The sequence below is a fragment of the Rhipicephalus sanguineus genome, chromosome 3 (assembly GCF_013339695.2).
Source record: "Rhipicephalus sanguineus isolate Rsan-2018 chromosome 3, BIME_Rsan_1.4, whole genome shotgun sequence".
Lineage (NCBI taxonomy): Eukaryota > Metazoa > Arthropoda > Arachnida > Ixodida > Ixodidae > Rhipicephalus > Rhipicephalus sanguineus.
In genome coordinates this window covers 149053589-149079146 of record NC_051178.1, presented here as the reverse complement: position 1 = coordinate 149079146, position 25558 = coordinate 149053589, and the positions used below count along the sequence as shown (strand labels likewise).

The 25558-nt window shown below is 46.6% G+C and overlaps 1 protein-coding gene across 1 annotated transcript in view; it reads left to right on the top strand.

Annotated features, from left to right (window-relative positions):
• Positions 1 to 24683, top strand: part of LOC119385958 (3'-5' RNA helicase YTHDC2-like) — a gene marked incomplete at its 3' end in the record, with an annotated part of 36820 nt that extends 12137 nt beyond the window's left edge. The window contains 15 exon segments of the mRNA XM_049414172.1: positions 408 to 573; positions 894 to 981; positions 2143 to 2223; positions 3141 to 3347; positions 5281 to 5385; positions 6493 to 6573; positions 6575 to 6659; positions 6849 to 6955; positions 7874 to 8145; positions 11021 to 11280; positions 15848 to 15960; positions 18885 to 19117; positions 20007 to 20170; positions 20616 to 20839; positions 24532 to 24683. Of these exon segments, the coding sequence (XP_049270129.1) occupies positions 408 to 573; positions 894 to 981; positions 2143 to 2223; positions 3141 to 3347; positions 5281 to 5385; positions 6493 to 6573; positions 6575 to 6659; positions 6849 to 6955; positions 7874 to 8145; positions 11021 to 11280; positions 15848 to 15960; positions 18885 to 19117; positions 20007 to 20170; positions 20616 to 20839; positions 24532 to 24683 (2338 nt within the window).
• Between the last annotated feature and the right edge of the window lie 875 nt (positions 24684 to 25558).

The following is a 25558-nucleotide window of genomic DNA, read 5'->3' as shown; positions in this document are numbered from 1 at the left end:
CTAGGAAATGTTGTAGAACTAGCATATCTTTGTTCTAATGCAGCTATTAAAAATCTACTCAGAGATTTGGAATCTGCAGAAAAAACTGAATAAGTGTATCAAATTTCATTCCATTCACCCAACTATAAAAACACACTTTTCAAGACCCACGTCTCCCCTTAATTGGAAACGGTGATCCAGAATATGCGACCAGCCTTACATTGTTCTCTTGGGACTGTAGTGGTATTTTCTTGAAAAATCAGCAAAAAAAAAAAAGGAACATGCGTGAGCAGCACTGGGTACAGGTATAAGATGCAAATGTAGCTTCACCCATTCATAAAAGTTGAGTGATTTGATGAAAGTTTTGCTCTACATATGTATTCTTTTTCTCTTCTTTAGATCAGCTTACTACACACTTGTGCAATAAGTTATATCTCATTCCATTCCAATAGCTAAACTGGTCTTCCTGGCCGGTAAACACACTGTTGCTGTTTCTCTTGCAGGTGCCATTCTGGTCTTCCTTCCCGGGTTTGATGACATGAGCACGCTGAGGGACAAAATTATAGCAGACAAAAGTTTTTCCGGGCAGAAGAGGTGAGAACATTTTCCACAACGTGCTTAGCTACAATTTGCAAACCAGACTTGTGTGTTGAGCAGAATTTTTATTCAAAATGCATAGACAGTAGAAAGAAACGTGATATTATGGGCTGTCTCCAAGACATTGCTAACATCTTTTTTAGGCTCATATTGTAGCACTATGTATTCTTTCTGTTTGGCGCTTACATGAACTGCTTATACACATCCCTTGGTCCCAGTTGTCATACTTCTTCCAATTCCGATAATTAAAAATTCATGCTGATCTTTTTCTTTTTTTAAGTCTTCAGTAATACGTTACTCCTCCTCTCATTTTGCAGGTATGTGCTGTACATGTTGCACTCAAATGTGCAGTGTAGCGAGCAGCGACTAGTCTTCAACACAATGCCACCTGGAGTTAGAAAAATTGTGAGTTTCTGTTTTTACTTCATGCTGTTCAAATATCTTTGCTTGAAGTATATTTTACAGCTGCTTTCATTAACTTTGAAGGGTGTGCAGTTACTTGAAACTAGAGCTGTGCGAATAGCAAAATTTTGGGTGCGAAGCGAATTCAAATACTCCGAAGCGAGATTGCAGAAAAAAAAAGTGAGAGAGGATTCCTAAGCATATTCTTATGAGATAGCAACTGAAAGTGATTCTTTTCACTAGGTTGATGAAGCACCCGCGGTGTGGTGTTTCATAGTTGTTTTATCAAGAATGAGGCAATGTAGAGGCCGAATTGTATTTATGTACACGATTTGGTGCAACCAAAGTGTTGCCGACAACACTTCACACGTGATAGGCAAGGCTGCTATTTCCTCAGCCTTTCCTCCTCTTTCAACTTCTGTGGAAGCCCAGCTGATGTGGCGAACAAGGGTGTGCTTTGCCGCAATATGGGGGTGTGATGAAGTGAAGCATATTGAAAATCTAGGGACCACTTCTAATCGGACGTTGACTGTCTCTTGGCAGAGTTCGACCGTAACGGAGCTTGAAGGAAGCTTTGACGCAATACCGGGGTGTGATGAGGTGAAGCATATTGAAAATCTAGGGACCACTTCCAATCGGACGTTGACTGTGTTTTGGCAATGTTCGACCGTAACGGAGCTTGAAGGGCAGCTTTTCCGCACTACCGGGGTGTGATGAGGTGAAGCATATTGAAAATCTAGGGACCACTTTCAATCGGACGTTGTCTCTTGGCAAAGTTCGACCGTAACGGAGCTTGAAAGACAGCTTTGCCGCAATACGAGAGTGCATAGAGGTGAAGCATATTAAAAATCTGAAGGGGTCACTTTCAATTGGACGTTGACTGTATTTGTTTTTGGGAAGTTCGAATAGTTCGAATAGTAAAATTCCAGTGCGAATTGAATCGAATAGCAAACACTATTCGAAAAATATTCGAAATTTCGAATGTTCGCACACCCCTACTTGAAACGCTCAAACACCAATATGAATGATGTCTTTTTCGATTTCGTATTTGAATCGTCTAGTCACTATTTATCAGTGCACGTTGTTACAGTGCCAGAAATACACAGGTGAAATCACTGATCGAGAGGACCAGTAACTGAGTCGGTCTTTCAATACTGCTTGCAGGTTTTGTCAACCAATATTGCTGAGACAAGCATTACCATCAGCGACGTCACTTTTGTCATTGATTCTGGCAAGGTTAAGGAGGTGGGTGTGACGTTGTGTGTAATTATACATCTCTTTTCTAACGACAGGATTTGATTTTTGTAATTAGCAGAAACCAGAAGATGGAGAATGTATGTGCCATCTGTTTGCCAACCTGCCATTTTAAAAATGTGTTAATGCTTGATAGAGTGTGCATTGTTCTCCCAACAACCTGCTTAGCTGTGAACATCTTGTGTTTCAACTAATAATGATGCCAAGCACCCTCACATGTTTGGTTTTGAGTATCGTTGACCGTATCTGGTTTTTGCCACAATGTAAAGTAGGTGCCCAGCTTTCAAAATCTCCTTATTTTTTTTGTTCTTTCCATCCTTCACATATAGTTTGGTCAAAGTAAAGAACCCCAGCACCATCACCCTCATTTTAAATGGGGACATTTTTACCAAGATTGACACAGTAGCTGTAGCAAATGTCAGCCTATAAATTTTCTTGCCCATGGATCAGAAAACCTGGACGTGGCTGTGCAGTTTATATGACTGTGCAGCGGTGCATTTTATGTGACTAATCATCCACATTGGCTTTTTGGCTATGAAAATCGAACCTCTGACCATGAGGTTGGAGGTTCGATTCCTAGGTGCAGGCACAGGTTAAACTGGAATGGAATTGGAGGGAACACAGCGCAAAAGAAGACAGGTACAAGGAAGGTGAAGCACACAATAAGACGTACCCATCTGCTTTTGCGCTGTGTTCCCTCCCATGATTCACCAACACGCCCAAGCTTCGACACAAAATGGAACGGAATGCAAGGATGCTCACGTGCTTAGACTTAGGTATGCATCAAAGAAACAGCGTGTTCATAATAGTCTGCAGCCCTCTTCTGCTACATTCCTGACAGAGCACAATGCAGTTTCAGGATGTTGAATTCCCAGCTCTAACATATCCATGCCTGTATGTGCGTGCAGAAGTCCTTTGACAGCCTGACAGGTACTAGCCTGCTCAAGTCTGTGTGGGTGAGCCAGGCGAGTGCCATGCAGCGTCGAGGCCGGGCAGGCCGCACCCACCCGAATGGCGTCTGCTTCCACCTGATGAGTCGGCAGCGCTTCTGCAGCCTGGCTCCCTTCCAGCAGCCCGAGCTGCTGCGCCTGCCGCTTCAGGAACTGTGCCTCCAGGTGAGGAGAGCACTGACCGGCGCAGCATGTTGTCTGTGGCAGCAACAGTTCGGGCTTCCGCTGTCCTATGTCAACCTGAGAATTCCGTGCTAGCTCCACCTGCAAAGCAGCACTACGCCCGCGTTATGCGCTGAAAGAATTAAAAAATCTTGCTTCCGCTATTATGTCACAGAGAAATGTAAATGTAATTGGCTGGGGCATCTGTGTTAATCCGTCTTGTGTTGAACAGATTTTTGTTTGCTGCTGCACTCTTAAGTTATTGCTGACTGTGACATGCATTACTAACAGTGCAAAGAGAGAAAATACCAAGAAAGGAAGATACAGCACTACTGCTATGACGACCATTGACTGCTCAGCCTGCCTAATGGCCGTGAAGAGGTGATTAGGGCGCAAAAACAAACCCATACTGCAGCAATATTTCTTTTTTTGTGTGTAGTGCGAGCCTTTTGCCTCTTTTTACTCTGTTGAGTGCCACATCTCTCATCTCTCTTATGTTCTGGTTGTGTCCATGGTGGGAGACTAGTCTTCTCATTGAGCAAAGAATGTGAAAGGGTTTGCCGAGTGACTGCCATGATAACAGGCCTGCAGCATGTGCTGACACGTTATAGTTTTGGCAGACATTAAATTGAATAAAGTGCTTCTGTTTTAGTACTTCACTTGAAGGTACTCAATCACGGTGACAAGCAAATGTTGAAAAAGAAACACTTGTATATTATTCATGAAGTTAATCATATTCTGTTAATTGTATATCAAGCACCCTTTTGTGATAATGAATACTGGGAGATCATCGGTAAGATTCCTCTGCAGCGGGCCAGAAATCCATAGCTTTTCAGTGAACATCATCAGTACAATTTTTGTTAATTTTTATGACCAGTGCAGTGTCAGCACTATTATGCAGGTGATGCGGTGATACGGGCAGAGCGAGCAGTTCCTCATGTAGTGGCAGTGATTTTGTGGGGATGTCTCGTGATACAGAGCTCTAAAAAAAAAAAGTGTGAATGCAGTGTACTCCCGAATAATGGAAGCTGAAGGGACCAGAAAAATATGTTCCATTAATGGGAGTTCCATTTACTGAGAGAACAGGGGTGCAGAATTCAAGTACGAAACCAATCGCATTAGAGGCAGATGTTCCATCTTAGCAGCAGTTCTGCTTAAGGGGCCCTGCAACAATTTTCTGAGTTATAATGGAATAGTCTCATTATTAGCGCATGACGCTTCACGAATCACATGGCGCAAAAATTTTTAGAATCCCTCAAGTACGAGCAGAGCTGCAGGTATCTGTTGCACGCTTCAAGCGCTTTCTCTCTCCTTTCGTGCCAGCGAGCGCACTGAAAGCTACTTGGGGAGGGGGAATAACAAGGGGGCGAGAAGATATGCCCGTTTTTTAGCATGCATCATGACCTTGAGCACTTTCATTTCTTTTCTCTCTTCGAATGTGCGGCTTACTTTCAGTGTGATTGTGCGCGAATGGGTATGTGGTGGCATCCCGTGGCGGCCACGGTAACTACGCAGCTCACGATGCTCAAATCAGCCAACCGCCGTGGACGTGAGTATGTGGCGGAAAAATTTGGGTATGTATGGCATCATTTGTAGAGAGAAGAGGGAGCGATTTTTAGGTGACCTTAGGAGAGGTGCTTTTTTGGGAGAATTAATTGTAAATTCCAGGCCACGTGCAGTGCTGTAATGTTTGGCTCGCGTGTTCTTGGGAGCCTCGACTACCGATCGGCAGTGTTTTCTGACCATGCTCAAAAAGTGTTGCAGGGCCCCTTAAGAGACTTCCGTTTACTGAGAGTCTACTGTGTATTGAAAATCTTGCAGGTAATTGTAATGATGTACAAACACTTGCCTTATCCTTCTGCAAATTAATCTGTTGCTTCGACGATATCTCCATGAACTGTTTTACCTGAAACTGCACTTTGCTCTTATGTCGCAGGCAAAGCTCCTTGTGCCACCTAATGTTCCCATTGCTGACTTTCTGGCACGGGCTCCTGATCCACCTGCATTCTTAGTTACGAGGACAGCTGTCACCCTCCTGAAGGTAATTCTTTCCAGTCCTCAATGGAGTGCTCAGTAGGCTTGCCTTGGTTTGGACACCTAGCCAGAAGAACAGCTGTTGCCCTTTCTTAGGTGGCATTGCCTCGTCTTCAACAGAATTAGTACTAGTATCGGTTTCACGGATGCGTTTACGTGACGTGTGCTGAGCTGTGTCCAACATCTGTGAGATTGGGGATAGCTGTGCTGAGGGACTTTGATTGGACAACATCCAAATAGCCTGAATGCTTCGGAGACCAGGAAAGTGCTTTACCAAAGCACTTTGCTGTGTGCTCTGGCAAACTGCACATGGAGTGAAGTGACTGGTTGCTGTCAGCATCATGTAGCAAAAGCTTGACTCTGTTGAGGATGCTTGAGCTTGGCCTATGCCATACAGTTTCATGCTAAGATTGGTAGAGGGAAATGTGGTGTCGTAAATGTTCAGCAACCAATCACCATGTGTTTGATGATGAGGTCTTTGCTAGATAAAACACAGCCTGTCAGACACGATCATAGGTCAGCAAATTCACTCATGAGTCGACTCACTCAGAATCACTCAGACTCAGATCGGGCCATGAGTGCGAGTCTGAGTGAGTCCGGGTGAGTGATATTTTGGTGAATTTGAGTCCGAATGAGTCCGGTTGAGAAAAATTTAGTGAGTCTGAGTCCGAGTGAGCCCCTAAGCACAAAATATATTTCTTGAGTGAGTCTGAGTGAGCTCGACCTTTTTTTGCCAACCTATGGACACGATACACATGAAATCAGAGCCACTAGTCTGGGAAAAAATACCATATTTCTACATTGTTGCTTGCTAGAAGGTGCCTGTAGAACGTTTGTGAGCTTCTTTACTGCCTTCATGCTGGCTTTCACCTTTGCTTGTGGTTGTTGCACACCATGTCATTCGGTCAGTTGTTGTGTATGCCATTCTGCCTCTTGTTATAATATCGCCAAAGTTACTGAACAACTATCGAAGCAGAATTAGAAAGCCTTGGCTTCTGCTGTGGCCTATATGAGTGACTGACATACCATTAACTGGTTAATCCCTTTAAATGAGAGTATTTTAGTCATTAGTTTTGTCACATTGATTTGGTTGTTTCCTTATTTCTGGGGGCAGACAATCGACGCATTGGACCCATCTGAGCAGCTGACAGAGATGGGCCTTCACTTGCTTGACCTTCCCATCGAGCCACACCTAGGGAAAAATGGTGCTCTATGCAGTCGTGCTCAAGTGCCTCGACCCAGTGCTCACCATTGTTTGCTGCCTTGCTGTCAAAGACCCCTGTAAGTGCTGCCGCTCTCCATTATGCGAAGCACTGACATCATCTATTTCATTTCCGATTTCATACAGAGGTTATGGTGTTCATGTAATGTTTTAGTAATTTTTCGAGATAATAAGTGCGCATTAGAACTGAGCAAATACGGTACTTATGCTTGTGGTCACTGTGTAGTTTTTTCTCGCTTCTTTATCAGTTGTGCTCCCGACCCAACCTGGCCAGAGGCGACCCGCATACATAGCAAGGCGTAAGCTGGCTGGTAACACCTATAGTGACCACATGGCTCTTCTGTCTGCATTTCAGGTTGGTGGCGTTTAAGTTTGCGCATTGCTTGTGATGTTACGGTCAAGAATTTCTTGAACGATGAAAGGCATAACTTGTCAGAACATCCTCGCAATTAGCCCACACACGTACCATCGCACGCGTAAGTGGTCGAACAACGGTGATGAATAACTCCTCCTTCCCACACACAATAGCCTTGTGGAACACGCTTCCACAATGTAGCTTCATGCTCAAGAATTTTTCATCTCTTCAAGCTTCCATCTTCCCCTGAACGTCTGCCTTGTTTGGACACCCACTATAGCGTTTTGCTTGCCTTCATACTACTGCTACTTTTGTGCTACTTTTGTTTGTTAGGTTTCTTTTGTTAAATTTGCTACTAGTTGCTTATTATAGTACTGTTCTGAAACTCTATGTATGCCCCCATTATGTAATGCCTTCGGGCCTTTAAGGTGTAATAAATGAGATGAAATGGAGTTATTGAAACTGAAGCACCCACTTTACCCTGTTTATTTACATCAAATTACAGAATGTGATTACAGCTGTGATTTATACCACTGCATTAACTTAGCTAAAGGACACATTTTTTTCTCCTACAGCCTAAAGCTTTACAAAGTGGCACCAAATCAAAATTGTAATACCAAGTGGGTGAATAGCGTAGTGGCTATTCACCCACTTGACTTTTTAACAAGTTGTTCAGGCTGATAGCTACTACTTGTTGCTATGATTAGCTTGCTTTTGTCACAACCTTGTGTACATCATAATGGGGAAATTGCTCCAGTCGTTAAAAGGGGCATCAAGGTTCTGATTTAGTGGCCCTCTACAACGTTTATACTATATATAGTAACTTTTTCATAGAGGCCCTAGTCTGAACGTTGCCTACAGGGATGCTCCTTGTTTAATAGCTGTTAATCACATAAACAATGCTCTTGTTTTTTACAGCGTTGGCAGAAGGCCCGTGCCGAGAACTCTGAGCACTACTTCTGCGAGCGAAACTTCGTTTCTGGCGCCACCATGTCCACTGCACTGGCGGTACGAGGCCAGCTGCTGGGCCAGCTTCGGGCATCGGGCTTTGTGCGGGCTCGTGGCGGTGGTGACATCCGCGACCTCAACACCAACTCTGACAACTGGGCGGTGATCAAAGCAGCTCTCTGTGCGGGCTCCTACCCAAACCTTCTGAGAGTTGACCGGGAGCGTCGGCAGCTGGTTGCCCAGTGAGTGCATTGTGTAGCGATGATTTCTACACATTATCGCCACCTTGAAGGCCAATTGACATTTATCAAGGCGAAAGCCTTAACACTTTCCTGCCCATGGAAAAATAGGCCATTTTTGGGTACTCTAGTAAACAATTTTTCTTCTGCCACACAAAACTATTGACACAATAATATAAGATACCAATCTGTAGAACAAGGAATGCGCTTTCTAATGGCAATAAACTTAAAGCAAACAGTGCTAAAAAATTTTGTGAAAAAATACTTTGATAGAAAATTTTTAACAAAAACGAGAACACTCTGTAAATAAATGAATGCTGCTTTGCACCAAATGAACACAAAAAAATTTCAAATTATAAATTTTGACCAGAAATGTCATATCCAATATCCCTGAAAATATGAGCATTCTATCTGCAGCCGTTATTTAAATACAAAAAAAAAAGTAAGCCCAAGTGGCTATAGTGCCACCGAGCAATGCGGCTAGTGATGCGGTGAAGCACAGGTTTGCGCAGCATGTCTTGCAGGAAACATTCATTTTCTGTTCTATTTTTGGCTCAAGAGTATTCATCCATGCATATTCATTAGTTGTGTCTCACATATCGGCGATAATTTTTTAGGCAAAGAACGGCACGAACAAATCGACGGGTCAGACGAAATGCCGCGCGGCACTACGGAGCGCAGTGGCGAAGTCCACTGCGGGTTGCCTTCTCGCACTAAACTCCACTCCTTGAGCAGCCACCAGGAAGTGGTTGTGCCCAATTAATGTTGACACCCTGCAGACAACAGCTGTGACCTTTAGAACCCGCCGGATATCTTTAGAATGGACCGCGGCCATGACCTCTCGGTTCAGAAATCAAAACGAAAGTTACCGGCGGATACTTGTTGACGTTCTGCGGCTGTTTGACGCACTTTCGCTGTCTGTGCTGCTGTCCGGCGAGTCAAAATCATCTTCAGAGTGTTCGCTGCTGCCATCATAAAAAAATTATGAATCAGACTCGTCAGAATCCACCAAAATTTGCCGTTTCCGAGAGGCAGGTGCGCGCGATGTCAACGTCATCTTTCAAGCAACGATCGTTCGGCCCTCTTGACTTAAAAGGCAGTTCAAAGCTCTCTCTGCTGCGAAAAAAGTAAATTACACAGTGAAACTAGAAAAATTTTGCCTGTTTTATACGATGGATAATGTCAGCTGTCCGTAAGCGCTTCTAACGCGTCAAAATTTTAAATTGAAAACCATCGATAGCGGGCTATCGATGGGTGTAGGCGCGGACAGGAAAGTGTTAAATGCCTCATCAAATGCGAAAAATTGACCGGTGTCCCGCGTCGGTGTCTCCCGTCTGCGTCAACACGAGTGATGCAAAAAATCATCACGTGATCACGTCACCATATGACGTCACAGATTGTCAAAATTTGTGACGTCATAGTGACATCATCACATGCATCTTAGCTTGGTCAACTGTGGGCCCATCACGGAGGCAGTGCAAAACCAGGTGAGGTGCCTCCGATCCTGGAGGCAATGCAAAACCACATTAGGTGCAGAAAGCTTTTGGAGGGTGGCGGCGCAGGAACAATGCATGGACTGAGAAGAAAAAGATTGATTTCGCCTTGCAGTCATCTTAGGTGTGTGCATAAGGGACCCTGTGAGTTTTTGTGACACCTTCAGAACTCCCATAAGTATCTCTCTAGTATGAGAGTTTGTAGATTTACATATTGCCTGCTTGTGGTACCTAACTACCACGGTGACATGGTGACTATGGCATCAGTGCTGACTCAAGGGCAAGATTCTGAGGGGCAAAATGCACAAGTATTCACATGCATACATGTGTAAATGATTATGTATTCCTTAGGTGGAGATCAAAGAAATCCAGGTGGTCAACATTGAGAACCTCCACTATGCCATCCATCATAGCCCAGTGTGCAGCTTCAAGATACTCTCAAGATACTTTTAACCATCACAGTTAAATTTTTTGTCTTATTTTACGAGCATCTTGTATTTCGTTGGATTAGAGTTAGCATATTAATAATTTTTACTGTTTAATCCAGCAAAGATATCCTACAGTAGAATCTCATCAAATGGAACCTGTAGGGACTGGGAAAATATGTTCAGAAGTTTCATTTAGTGACAAAGATGTTTAGGCGTGCAGCAGTCAGATATAAAACCAGCCGAAGCCAGAGCAGCTGTCCTTTTTAAACAGCAATTTCGTTTCACTGATTTTCATTTACTGAGATTTTACTGTATTATTATTTTTGGTAGTGCTACTGTAGCAAAAATTATGTAGTTTTTGAACAGTGGGCAGTTAATGAGCTGTAAAACTGTTCGCAATGTTCATAATTAGCTTTCAGTGAAGTTCAGAGCAATGGGTAAATGTTTTCAATTCTATTACTGTAACAGACATGTCTTTTTTTTTTTTTTTGCTAAAAACTGGCGTGTTACAGCATCAGCACACTGTGAACTGTGAGGTCAGCCCGACTTGCAATGTAATGTGTGTTGGCTCTATTCTTCCTGCAGCTTACTCCTTGCACCCTGAAAATATGCAGTGGTTTACTTATCTCAAAATAGATGTGTAGTTGCCACTGAATATTTTAGAACATAATTTCATAACATTGACCATGCATGATGAACAGGTTTATTGCATGGTAAAACTGTATAATATTGGCATTGAAATGTAACAGTTGTAAACTGAACTTGATTGATAGCCCATGAGTAACTTCATTTCAAGAAGTCAATCAGCATTGAAGAGTATGTGAATTAGGAGTGCATTGTACTGAGCACAGGCTGAAGAAGTGAACAACTATTTCATCCCTGCAACAGCTGGAAATCCTGCAGTCCAAGAGTGCTCTCGCAAACCCCTAAGCTCCTGCATAATGTCTGCTTACACAGGCGTGCCTCGCGAGTGCGGTTCAGCTCACGTTCCGTCCTGTCCCAGCCGGACACTCACAGCTTGGGTGCACCGGCAGCGGCCAACGCTCGCGATGGGATCATTGCCTCACTGCCCACTGACTGGCTCATCTACGGCGAGCTGGCCAGGGCAGGGCCCACAGCCTTTGCCAACATGTGTACGCTGGTTTCACCTGTCACAGTGGCACTGTTTGCTGGCCCCCAGCGCCTACCTCTGGATGCCCTCTATGAGCCACAAAGTGGTGCGTACCTCTTTGGCCTGGCTTAAAGGAGTACTATTGACACAAAAATCTTGCATCTTGTTTTTTTTTTTTCTGTTGCATTAAATAGCTAACCACCCACTTACCGTATTTTCGCGCGTATAACCCGCCCCTGCGTATAATCCGCACCCCCACTTCCAGCTCGCCGAGAAAAAAAAAAAAAATCCTCGCGTATTGCCCGCACATTCGATATACAGGAAAGGCTGTACAAAAGCTACTGCTCAGGTAACATAGCACATATGTAGACAGAAAAAGCTTTATTTAGCGAGCAGAATACGCTGCCTGCAAGGCCAGTCACAATCACTCACTGTCACTGCTCTCGCTGGAGCTATCACTTGAGCCGCAGTCCTCACTGTTATGCACAAGGTCATCTTCGGTTCCATCCATGTTGTTTGTGATGCAGCATTTTTTGAAACTTTTCCGCACCATCTCACCTGGAATGGCCTTCCATGCCTCGACAATCCACTTGCAGAATAGGGCAATATCAGGCCTTCGGACTCGCCCTGTCGGCGTCAAGTCGTAGAGGCCTTCGGCCATCCACTCGGCGTAATAGCGCTTGACATGCGCTTTGAAGGGCTTGTTAAGCGACACATCTAGAGGCTGCAACATTGACGTCATTCCACCGGGTATAACAACTAAGTCAGTCCCGTTGCGTGAAAGGCGGTCCTTCACTTCCTCAGTTGTGTGGCCGCGGAACGAGTCAAGAACGAGCATGGACCTCTTTGCGAGCATCGCACCAGGCCTCTTCTCCCATACCGTCTTGACCCAGTCCACGAACAAGTCACTGTTCATCCACGCGTTCTCGTGTGGCGCGCACCACCACACCGGCAGGCAAATGAATCTTCGGAAGAGTTTTCCTTTTCAAGATGACGTACGGTCGCAGTTGCGTGCCGTCGGCGAGGGCACAAAGCAGGACTGTGACGCGCAGTTTCGTGTTCCCGCCGGTCAGCACGCTCACCGAACTGCTGCCCGTCTTCTCAATCGTTGTGTCCAACGGCATTTCAAAATAAACAGGAGTTTCGTCCGCATTGCCGATTTGCGAGAAAATGTAATCGTGCTGCTTTCGCAGGCCAATTACATATCTCTGGTACTTGAGCAGCTTCTCCTCGTAAGAAGCCGGCAAGCGTTGACATATTGTGGTCCGCCGTCTGATTGAGAGCCCTTGCCTCTTCATAAAGCGGTGCAGCCATCCGCGGCTCGCACGGAACCCGTGAGGTAGGCCTAGCTCCCTCGACAGTCGCCGCGCTTCCACTTGGGCCATCTCGGTCGATACGGCGTGACCCCTGCTTCTCACATCTTCGATGAACTTTACTAGCTGCACCTCCAGCTCAGGGTAGGCGCCGGTCTTGGGGCCACGAAATGACCTACGGTCGCGGTGCGCGGCTTGCAGGCTGTCTTTGTTCTTTCTCCACAGTCGCACGCAGGACTCGTCCACATCGTGCCGTCTTCCCGCTTCGCGATTTCCGAATTCCTCGGCGACGGCGATGATCTTAAGCTTTTGCTGTGCGGTGAAGGACTGCCGCCGGGCGCTACTCATGGTGACAGAAATAGGTCGACTTAGGCTTGGCGAACGGGTCGAGATGTGGAGAACTAGCGATATAACGAGGTTAAGAGAGCTCACACTTGGCACAAGACAGCACCGTGGAAGCAACAGAACCGAAATGCATGCCTGCTACCGCGTCAAAAAGTACTACTTAAATTTACTGATAATATCTCATTTGCCTTGCTAAAATAAATACTGCTTTATTATTATGGAACTCAAACAGTGCGGGAAGTCGTAGGTAAGATACAGGTATTGTTCACTTTGCAAAAATTCCTCCTTTTCTTTCTGTTTCTTAGACAGCACACCTTTTCGGCAAGCCCTTTTCCAAAGTAAACCTGGCGTCCATGACGTAGGACAAGTGGAGGGTGGTGGAGGATGGGTGGATGGTCACTGTGCGGCCGCAAACGTCCAAAAAAAATATACTTGTAATGTGACAGTGAGGTTTACTCCCCAAACGTTTTTCTAAACGCTTCAACGATGCAAGCAAGCGAAACCGAAATCGGCCGCAAGCTGCCGTACTACTTGCGGAGCAACACGAATTTGCGGAGAACCAGCCTCCGTAGCCTTCGCTACACTGTAAAGCGGCTTCACGGCACAATACGTTATTGCTGTGAAGCAGCACTATAGGAAAACCCCCGCGTATTATCCGCACCCCTACTTTGCCACTGAAATTTTCGGGTTTTTGGTGCGGGTTATACGCGCGAAATTACGGTATCAAGGCTGGAAACCTTGTCTGCTGGAGCGTACGACAGTGAATTATTTGAAGACATTTTTGCAGCACCCAGTCGCAGTTTCAGTTTCAGTGAGCACCAAGAGAAGCAGGACCCAGTAGGGTTTGTTGGCAAACAAAGCTGGCTGTGTGAGCACGCGAAACAGCAACGCACTTGCCACGTGCGCCGTGCACGGCATCGCGTGGCAAGTTCACATTATTCAGTATTGATATATAGTACTAAACAATATACAGTAGAACCCCGCTGATACGTTTTTGAAGGGACCGTAGGAAATAAACATAAGAAACGGGAAACGTAAGAGACGAAAAACAGGAAAAACGGCAAAATATTTAGTGGTACAGAATTTTATTTCAATTCTTACGAGCAGCACGAAAATTGGCGCGCTCAGCCGCGATCTAGTCGATGGATAGAAACGCGGAGCTAAGGATGGCCTCATCCACAGAAATGTAATCAACGTATGTGATTTTTTTAACACCAACAGCTGTAGGCATGAAAGAACTAAGCACACGCAATCACGACCGGCGCGGCGAGTCCGACCGCGAACCGCACGCACGACCATGCGAGCTCCAACCAGCTCGAACTCCTCCCGTTCTCCGACAAATAACGATGATGATGAGTCTACGCCAACGCGATGGCAGAAGTGAATGCCAATCTCGAAGGCCTTGCTTTCGCAAGCAATTACGTCATACACGCCATGTTTGTGCAATGCAAATCTCAAAGGCTATGCTTTTGTCAATAGTAAATGCCAATCTCGAAGGCCTTGCTTTCGCGAACAGTTACGTCATAGACGCCATCTTTGCAATTTGAATCTCGAAGGCCATGCTTTTGTTTGCATCAATTGAAAGATTCTGTTGCTTGCGCCTCTCATGCGGCTAATATTACGGTCAAACGAGGCCAAGCTGCGTGGAAATGCACCATGGCCGCTCTCTTTGGTAGTCACTCGGTCGGCTCCGAGCGCACTTCGCGACGTATCATACGGGAACGGTCTGACAGTTACGACGTAACAGCGGGGTTCCCAATACATTGTATCCTATGGGAGCTATGCCGGGACCGGCGGAAAACGACGTAACAGCCGGGAAAACGCAGCAGTGAGGAACGTAACAGCGGGGTTCTACTGTAGTACTGTTCAGTTCGTATCGTTTAGTATTGATATTGTTTATATAGGTCGCATTGAATATCACCTATATGAAAAATGGTCTACACCTCGTCATGACACACTACGAACCTGCTGAATTGATTCCCTGGGTTGTACATTGCCATGCAGGTTGCTGTTAATTAGGCACTGAACAAATTCAGGACTGTTTAATACATCTGCATAACAATTAGATTTAAAACTAATTATATTTCTGAAACCAGAAGTTAAAACCACATTAATGTGAAAATTTTGTCCAGACTATCTAAAAAATGAATCAAGTTGTATATTCTCAGGTGTACCATCCCCCCTTGTGCCTTTCTGGTCAATATGTAATCATTGCAATTGGAAGTTTATAATTTATCCACCTGAATGACTAAGTATAGGATAAAATATAGAAAATATTCCCAGTGGCACTTTCAGTTCATAAGAAAAGCTGTGTATGGTTTTTTTCAGCTGATTATAGTTTGCACAGCTCATAGGAAAAGCTGTGTATGGTTTTTTTCAACTGATTAGTTTGCACAGTTCATAGGAAAAGCTGTGTATGGTTTTTTTCAGCTAATTAGTTTGCACATATGTAGAAAGCATGGATGGATGGATGGAAAAACTTTGTTATGGTCCCTCAGAACGCGCTCTAGCATGTTGCGGGCCGCTCCCACGTCGGAAAAGAAAGACCAAGTCTCTCTGCTGTGTCGCGGGCCCGTTGGAATGCCCACAGCTGTTCTTCGAGTCCGGAGCTGCATGTCACATATTATTTTAACGAATTTTTATAGCACCTAAGGCAGCAGGCTCCACATATATGGCATGGTGGCCTAACATTAGCGTAATCCGACTAACGAGTATTGCAAAATGATTTACATTTGATAGTTTATATGTGATGCCAAATTGACAAGTTGCGTAAGTACAGGTACTGACACTCATATTTTTTAAAGAAAACTCTGGGTATTGATTTTCTCGATGTGTAGGTATCTCATGCAAACAGTTCAACTTCTAGAGGAATCGTCAAACCCAGCAGGGCAAGGGATGCCTGGACAGTTTTGCTCATGGCATTTGCACCGCGACATTGTTGAAGTTTTGTTGCCGGCATGCGAACAGTCATCATTATTGTGTGGCCTTGTCATCTACCTTTTTCTCAATATCCAGCAAGGACCAGTGGCCTCGGGGAGGACAGCGACAGTGAAGAAGAGGAAGAGTCGGAGCTGCAGAAGTGCATGCTCAAGCTGGACGACTGGATTTCCCTCAAGGCAGAGCCTGAGGCAAGGACATGCCACTCCCCTTTTTAATGCCTTCTGTGTGACCAGTGAAATGTCCTGTCTACCGGGAATGTGCTTTGGAAATCTCTTTGGGCACCTCTTGCTCTAAAGCGTCGGGGGTTAAAGCAACCATGACCTATTTACGTGTCGTAACACACTACCATGATTATGACGCACGTCCACATCGTCTTCCACTGTTCCGCTTCGCAACAGATAACTGACAGCTGTTCCTTATCTGTCCTGAAATTGTTCACATGTCCGCTGTCATGTCTGGCCGATCTTAGAGTAATCCAAAAGCATAGTCCAGCAACCATGGCCGCCCACTACGCCACCTGTAGAGCGGTATATAAGAAGCTACAAGACTGCGCCCTAAGCGCCACTTAGCTGTGAATGTCCATAGCATGTAGTCTTACTGCCTGGACTGCCCCCAATTTACTGCCCCCAATTTCTCTGTTCGCTACCTCAAGTGATAGGCTCAGGGTGTCTACCGACCGGGGAAACCGGGAAAACCGGGAATTCTCAGGGATTTCGGGTAGTCTGGAAATTCTCAGGGAAAACTCAGGGAAATTGTGTTCCCATCAGGGAAAATCCATAGTAACTTTATTGAAAGGCAACGAAACTCGCGGTAGCACTGGCTCGATATTTTGTGAACGCATTTTTCAAATCAAACGGCCGCTGCGGCTGTGGGGAAGTGGCGCACCTCGATGCTGTCATCGCCTTCGGAGCGGTGAAGTGGGAGAGAATCTGGCTAATGCGTGGCATGCGGGAACCATGAACCACGACACATCGTATCGCGCAATGTTGTCAGGGTGTTCTGTGACTACGCGGTGTAGTTCTGTATTCTTTCTCGCGCGTGCTGTGCGTTAGCGCCCGATATGGTGTTTTTGTTATCGCTGCGTGTCAAGTAACAAGCATGATTAGTTGTAGAAGCAGTAGCAGTAGATGTAACGAGCTTGAGTTATCTTGCAAGCGATCGCGATCGTTCAGGTAGCGGATGTCTTCGACAAGGCTGGTGTCTGGCAAGCCATCCCGATGGGCGAGAAAAAAGACGACGCTTGTTGGCTATTATCGGAGAGCTCACTCGCTCTGATCTTGAGCTTCAAAGATGCTACTTAGGACTCCGTGAAGAATAGAATAAATTTCCAGGCGAGAGCTAGCGTAACTAACGGGCCCATTCACAGCAAGTGAAAGCTTTTTTCTTTCCTTTTTTCCCGATGAGGGCACTGCTGAAACAAGTTTTAGGCAGTCGACCGATATTTTTGGGGGCTGCAGCTCGTCGCAATTACCAGCCACACCACGTGCATGTTTGCTACAAAGCCGAATTACAAAACTTTTCAGAGTCAAGGCAAAGCGGCGACCGAAATTCGCGACACCAGCACGGGTCCCATTTGCTCGATTCGGCGCGTGTTGTCGGAAAACAGTAACGTTTCCACCATAATCGGATGTGCCGTAATTCAGGCTGTTGCCGTGCTTTCATGCGATCTTAGCCCGCAGCTATATTGCTTTTTTTTTTTGCAATAGCAATTATATAGACACTCCGACGCGAATTTTTTGCCTTCACCATGATCTTCCTTATCAAGTGCAAATCGCGATTACACCACCCCGCGCGTCGTATGCTCCATGTGCGAGTGAAAGCGCGCGAGCGCTGCTGACGAACGGGGCTTAAGCAGAGATGAAACGAGCCGACCGTCTTGTTCATGCGATGGGCACATGGAGATAGGAGCCGGCAGGTTGGGGAGGTGGGGAGAGGGCTGCGTGAGTCCGACAGGAAGTGCGTACTTTGTACCAGCAGGCGTGGTCGCGTGCGCCGCGGTATCATTAGTGGGGATCAGCAGACGGCTCGTACCTTTGTAGGTGTTGTGCTCTAATTGCAAAACTTCCGTTGAAGCCTTAGCAGTGGCGGATCCAGGGGGGGGGAGGTAGGCGTAGCGGCGATCGCCCCCCCCCCTCCCCCCTCTAAGCCAGCCCCCGCCCCCTCTCTTCAGTGCCTGTCGTCCACCTCCTTTGTCAGGCAGTTTGCCCCCTTTTTCAGGTTGCTTTGCCTGCCACTGCCCAAAAGGGGTAAAGAGAATTTACTATTTTTCTAACTTGGGATGGTTTTCGATGTTTTGCGTTCGAGGAGAGCAAATGGTTCGGCTGGGCAACATGGTAGCAAAGGCGTTGCATTCCTCTGGGCAACGCGCGAGGATTTGACAACAGCCCGGAGCAGCAGAACAAGCGCAATTCCACAGTGCATTAAACCCGCATTTGTTTCGTATTTACATGTGACACTCGGCAAGGCATTTAACTGTGATTGCTGTACCTCAGGCTAAACAAAATTGATTTTTTTTTTCACGCAAAAAATTTAAAAAATTTTTTTTCATGTTGCCATATTAGTCGAGCATTCTTGTGGCATTTTCAGTTTAAGATTAATCCTTCAGTAATTATGCCTTGCATGAAAGGTCGAATTTCAGTTTAACGAAGTTTCGATATAACGAAGTGAGTTAGCGCTTTTACCAACTTCGCTATATTGAGGTTTAACTGTTCTATGTACCATTCAAATGGGATTAAGTCGTTTTTATTTTCTAACGTGCGTATTAGAGAGTGACATCACCGAGCGATATGGTCTCTACCCATCTTGACATAAAACAAAGTTCTGCTTCACTCAGGGAATTTTAGCAAAAACACTCAGGGAAAACGTGGAAAACTCAGGGAATTTAGAAAATTCAACTCGGTAGACATCCTGTAGGCTGCCTTCTTTCCACAACTGCACCTGTTGTAAGTATACAACATCCAATTGAAGGAGGCAGTCAGAAAACCCTCCAGCCGTCTTACGGTTAGCCAGAGACAAATCACAGTCATTGTGGGTTGGCCAATGAAGCTGCTTTTGTCACGCAACCCCCGTGGTCCAAGCTGACCAACAAACACTGTGCCAACATGTTGTGCAGGGTGGTCGCCTGGCATTGCAGCTGCGCCAAAAGCTGCAGGCGCTGTTTCTGCGCCGCATGCATTCCCCAGCCAAGCCGTGGTCACAATCGGATGACGCTGTGATTCGTGCTGTTGTCGGCGTGCTCACGTCAGAGGAAGAGGCCCTGAATCTGCCTCGACCACCTCCGGGCATCGGGCAGCGACCACGGCCTTCTGGCCCAGATGCCTACACTTTACCTCCACCAGCTGCCAAGTACTACAATTTTTGTATTGTGTATTGGTTCATTGACATTTACCTACAGCTATTGTTTTGGTTCTTCTTTCTCTTACCACCTTCGTGTAGTTGCAAAGGTAGGGTACTTGTACTTTCTCGCCTCGGAGCACCCTAACCGCTTTTACAGAGTAATGCCGAACTCCTCCCATTTTTCCACTGATGTGCTTTTATCGTACAGACAGCGAAGTGAAGACATCTGTACGCTAGTATGTGCGCTGCACTGTACAGTTGTGCCCAATGAGTTGCAACATGCTGCACGTAGTCAAAGCGGCGCCAACGCTGCAAGGTGGCATTGACATAGAAAACAATCAGTGACATAGACACTGTTTCGACTATTAATATTTCCAAAACCAATTTCACGTTTGCCGGTGTTACAGTATATGCTTGGGGCTCCTTCAACCATGGCCACTGAGTTACAGTTCATATTGAGCGCCACTGTACATATATATGGAAAACCATATCTACACATGCCACGTTTATGTTGTTTCATTTGCTTTGGCTGATAATAATTGACGAGCACTATTCCAGTCAGTTTGAAACCTTCATATTTTAGGATGATGTCCTGGGGCATTATAGTAAATGATATATGCACTGCAGAGGTGTACACATTATGGCTGGCTGGTTCATAACTTGAGCAGGAAAAAAATAGCGAAAGAGAATGAGATGTAAAGAAAAGACATACGATGGCACAATTGTCTTTCCCTTCCTTATTTCCTGTTCTTTAGCACTGTTTTTCTCCTCCATTGGTACTACACAAAATTATAATAAGTTCTCTAATTTTTCAGCTTTTTGGCTGTATGTTTTCGTCATCCTGGCTACTATATTACACGAAGTGTAGTTGCGAGCCCGTGTGTTTTTTCTCCACCAGTGATCACAGGAGCCAGGGTGGGGCAGAATGTTTTGCCGGTCGTCGGGCGGTCCTGCGCCGTGGTGGATCGTTGGAGTATGGCCCAAGCTCGTCGCCATCCTCTCGCAGAGGCTCCGGCGCCAGTCTGCCGGCAACTCCCTTGGGAATGGGACGTTCAGACGCAGGTAGGGTGTGCTCACACTTGTATGCAGGGGTCATGGTACAAAACTTATTATTTTTAGGCATATTGACTTTGATGTGTGGGCATTTGGCTTTTAAACAGTAGGGAGGATCCAAATGAAAATTAACGGGTTGCCCTACTAACCATTCTTGATTTTTGTTAAAAATCACTTCAGGTGCAGGTTTTCGACTGATAGAAAAGCCAATTTCACAATTTCTCAACCATGGCCTTACTTCGCGAAAAAGTGTTACAGTTCATGATCACTATATCTTTTCCCAACAAAGAACAAGCAAAGTGGAGCCTTACACACATTCTATTACGCTTCGCTGTGGAAGCACTTCTGGGGAAAGATATCGCAGGCATGGTGAACAGCCCAAACTACCTGTAATCTTAACATTGAAAAGCCACATTTACGAAACATGCTCTTACGCAAGTGTCGGCGAACGCAGGTAGCTCATGGTGCTCCGACGATCGGTCCGACTGCTCATCCCTGCGCTCGACAAGCAGTGGCCAGCCGAGCCCGTGTGGCACAAGTCCCAGGCACACGGTGAACGGCCACTGTCGATATTTCATCATCAAGGCAGGCACGCACCGTGCCGTGGACGTGTCTCTCTCAACGGGCCTGTGGTCCTTGGGGCCCAACACAGACCGCAAAATACAGGCAGCAATCAGGGTACGTAGCTGAACATTCTTGCTTTGCTGGAAGTTCAGCAAGACGCAGAGTGCCGACTGAAAAAAGAGAGAAGGCTCATTTTTCTTGGCCATTAGATCGAGTTGTGAGGTACACATTGTTACGAGATGCACCAGGGTCTCGTGGGTAGCATGACACGAGGGCCAAAGGACTGGGCTGGGAGGATCCAGGCAGTGGCAAGGCAAAAGGTAGCCAACGAAAAAAGGGCGTTTAATACGTGAAGAGGACAAAACACACACAAAGCATGTGGAAGCAGAAGCTTCCGACGCTCGATGCGCCGGCCTTTTATCAGCCCTCGGACGCTAAGAGGAGGAGGGCGCAGCTCCGCTGTTCGGACGCGTCCGGCGTCTCCGAGGAACGCGTCCAGTGTCTCTGAGAGGGACGCCAGCAAGGAAGAGAGCACTGCACAGGGGTCGCGCGTTCTGCACCTTAATGCTGCTCGGTTCTAAGGCACTTGCCCAGGTAGTCGTGCTCGGGGTCCAGCCTGTGGGAGCCTTTACGGTGGTGGGTCATAGCGCGATCGTAACAGCTTCTCCGCCGGGGTATCGTTGTCCCGATGGACAAGGGTCAGCAACCACTGTCCAGAGGGATATTTTGCGGAAATCTGAAGTGCGCGTTGCTGGCGACGCTTGGACTCGCTGTCGTTCGCGGCACAATTTTCGTCCTGGAAAGTGCACCACGATAAGGCGACACAGCAACACCCATTACACACACCGCTGTATGGATGGCTTCCTTTTGGTGCGTCGGTTGTGAAAACACAAAACAGTTCTGGCCTTGTTGTACGTATTCAGAAGTGCGATCTTGATGGTGGCTTCACTAGAAGTGCCTCGGTGAAAGCAACCCGCAAGCGCCAGACAATTCACCCAATGACCTACCAGGCTCAGTTTAAAACAATCAATAATGTTGGCAGGCGACAGGAACAAAAATCCAATGCCCAACACATTAGCCAGTACCTCAATTGTCACAAATAATTACATTTTGCTAAACACTGCAGACGCGAGTTTGCAATACATTCAGGCACACTTGTTATTCGAAGCAGCCGCTTAAGCCATCTGCATTACCTTTTTTTTTTTTTTTCGCCGAAGACGACGTCTCGCCTTTCTCGATATTGCCGGAACAAAATGCCATCGCTCTTTGGGACAGCCACATTTTTCCATGGTAGCTTGCCCTTGCGCCTCCGGAAACGCGGCATCTGTTCTAGCTACAGTTCTAGCGTCTAGATCGGCAACGCTTTCTGGAGTTGGGCCATCCGCGTTCGGCTGTGGCGCCTCGCATGCGTCTATCAAGGCAGGCGGATCATAGTCCGGCTGCCTAGAAAGTTTTCGTGCTTTTGAGCGGGTAAGCGGGCAAACCTCCCCCTGTTCAAAACAAGTTCCCATTTTCCTCAGAAACATTTCTGATTTATTCGAAAATAAGTAGGAATACTGTGGCGGGAGTCTGGCCGAAACCGCAGCTTCAGTAGTAAATGTTCCAAAGAGCCCCTCGACACGGACGCGCGCGAGTGGAAGACAAACGCTGTGCTTCTGCACCACCTGTCGTATCCATGCACACTCGCCAGTGAAGTCCTTGGCGCTGACATAAGATGGATGAACGACATCCATGGTGGCTACGGAATCTCTAAGTACCCTGCAGCGCTTTCCTTTCACCGTGCACTCTTTCATGAACGGCTTAAGTAGCTCTAAGTTCTCATCGTCGGCACTGACATACGAGAATACAAGACTCTGATTTCGGCAACCTGAGGCAAGGTGCCCCGGTTGAAGGCACTTATAGCATGTTATCGGCTTCTGCGCTTCAAACTGCTTGTTCTTCTTGTCTTTAAATGTAGCTTCAGGCAACGTATGCTCAATTTCCTTCTCTGGATCTGGGCCTTTCGCGTTACCGTTGCGTCTGAAAAGCTTTGGGGATCCATTCTCCGCGCCTTGCTTCGGAAACACGTCGAGCGTCCGCCCTTCACTTTGCTGCGATGCATGACGCGACGCGTATTCCTCCGCGAGCTCGGCCGCTTTTTCAACTGTGGTCACGTCGGGCCTGTCTAGGATCCATAAACGCATTCGGTCAGGAATTGTGTTGTAAAACTGCTCTAGGCACAGGCACTCGACAACCTTCGCCATGTCTCCGTAAACTTCCGCACTTCTTAGCCATTCAACGAAGTTGAGCTTTAAGTTGTATCCGAACTCAACGTACGACTCGTTTTTCAACTTAGTGGCTTTTCGAAAGCGCTGCCGAAACGCTTCTGGAGACAGGCGGTACCTCTTAAGAAGACTGGATTTTACAATATCGTAGTCCTCATACTGCTCTGCGCTAAGTCTCCCCATAGCGTCCGCTACCTGGCACGGTAAAACGGTTAACAGGCGCTGTGGCCATGACGCCTTAGAGAACTTCATTCTTTGGCAAGTCCGTTCAAAGTTCACGAGAAACATTCCGATGTCCTCTCCTACTTGGAAAGGCTGCAATAAATCCTTCATACTAAAATTTTCTCGCGCTTCTGCGACTGGCAGGTGCGCTTCGACGCTAGCCGCCTTCGCCTTCTGCAGTTCCAGCTCTAAGCGCTTTAATTCGAGCTCAAGCAATAGTCTCTCTTTCTCATCAACACGCCTCTTTTCATCGTTTGCCTGACGCTCTTTCTCATCAGCCCGGCTCTTCTCTTCGTTTGCCTGGCGCTCTGACAATTTCCCAACATTCTAGAAGCTCGCTGTCATCTGCTTCCAAGGCAAGCAAAGCCTGAATGATTTGCGGCTTCCGCATGGCGTTTCCCGCTTCCACTCCCAATTCTGCGCATAGCAACAACAATTCAGGCTTGCGTAGAGAATTGAGATCCATGACCAGCTCAGACGCTGAACCCCTCTCCTTATCCATTCTTTATCAGCTACCGCCAAGTGCGATAACGCAAAGGGACTTAGTACCGATAAAGACAACCTGCCAGCTTCAAGCTTCAAAGCTATTCTTAAAAGCCTGGCAAATCTCAAAGGAGAAAAGTCCGACACTCACGTAGCTGCAGTCACGGGCTTCGTTGTGATGTCCACGGTTCAGTTGGCACAAGTTGCAAGGGCCACTGCAATCCCGCCTCTGCCATCCAGTTGTTACGAGATGCACCAGGGTCTCGTGGGTAGCATGACACGAGGGCCAAAGGACTGGGCTGGGAGGATCCAGGCAGTGGCAAGGCAAAAGGTAGCCAACGAAAAAAAGGCGTTTAATACGTGAAGAGGACAAAACACACACAAAGCATGTGGAAGCAGAAGCTCTTGACGCTCGATGCGCCGGCCTTTTATCAGCCCTCGGACGCTAAGAGGAGGAGGGCGCAGCTCCGCTGTTCGGACGCGTCCGGCGTCTCCGAGGAACGCGTCCAGTGTCTCTGAGAGGGACGCCAGCAAGGAAGAGAGCACTGCACAGGGGTCACGCGTTCTGCACCTTAATGCAGCTCGGTTCTAAGGCACTTGCCCAGGTAGTCGTGCTCGGGGTCCAGCCTGTGGGAGCCTTTACGGTGGTGGGTCGTAGCGCGATCGTAACAACATACTGTTGGCTTTGCTTTTGCATAGTAGCCTAATTTTGTTTGCTGGCAGCATGCACATCCAAAACTATATCATTCCTCACAATGATCTCGATGACCATTAGATGCTGTGTTCAGTGTTGGCATCATGCTGTGTTGATTCCTGTTGCCTGCTTTTCCCATACAGGAAGGCAAGGAAGTGATTCTGATATTCTCAGTGCACGGAAGCGGACAGTTTCAAGGTTATGCGGTGCTCCAGGGACCAGCCTCCAACATGAACTGGCCCACTGACGATCATGATGGCAGTTCGGGTGGCCGCTGCTACTTCATCAAATGGAAGCACAGGCAAGGATCACTTGACAGCTGATAACTTTGCAGTGAAATAGCAATTAGAAAAATACTGATTTTTTTTTTCCATGGCCTCATGCTTGGTGCACAGTACAGTTGTCTCGCTTTTTCTCTGCGTGAGAGTCAAACTTCCGGCTACGTATATTCACATATTAAGGGACTCATGCATTATTTAGGGTGCCCATCAATCAGCCAGTCAAGTAACCTAATCTTGACAATCCACTCTATTGACGCCTGCCTCTACCACTACACTATGGCATCTCGCATAGCTTTGGGATGTAAACAACACCATTAATAATTTTATAGTAGTATCTATGTCAGTGGTTCTCAGCCATGAATGTTTCGGAGACCCCTTGTGGGCTGGTTGAAATGATGAGGGACCCCTTGCAGTGAGAGAAACTTGGGGGTCATAAATTAACACAACATGCAGCGTGAAATAGGCATAGGTTGGCAAAAAATGTGGAGCTCACTCAGACTCACTCATGAAATATATTTTGTCCTTAGAGCTCACTCGGACTCAGACTCACGAAAATTTTCCTCAACCAGACTCACTCGGACTCTCGCGAAAATTTTCTCAACCGGACTCACTCTGACTCAAACTCACGAAGTTATTACTCACTCAGACTCAGACTCACGGCTCTGTCTGAGTCTGAGTGAGTCGGCTCATGAGTCTGTTAGCGTATAATTGGTTTTATCGACTATGGTGTCAATGCTCTTTGACACCAATATCTCGCATGATCAGTGCTCTGCTTGGCGTCTTTTGATCTCGTACCTTCAAATATGAGTTATCCGTGGTTGCAATCCAGTAAGGACATTTTTGTTGAAAGGGATGACTCAGACGAAATATTTTTATCAAGAACTTCCTG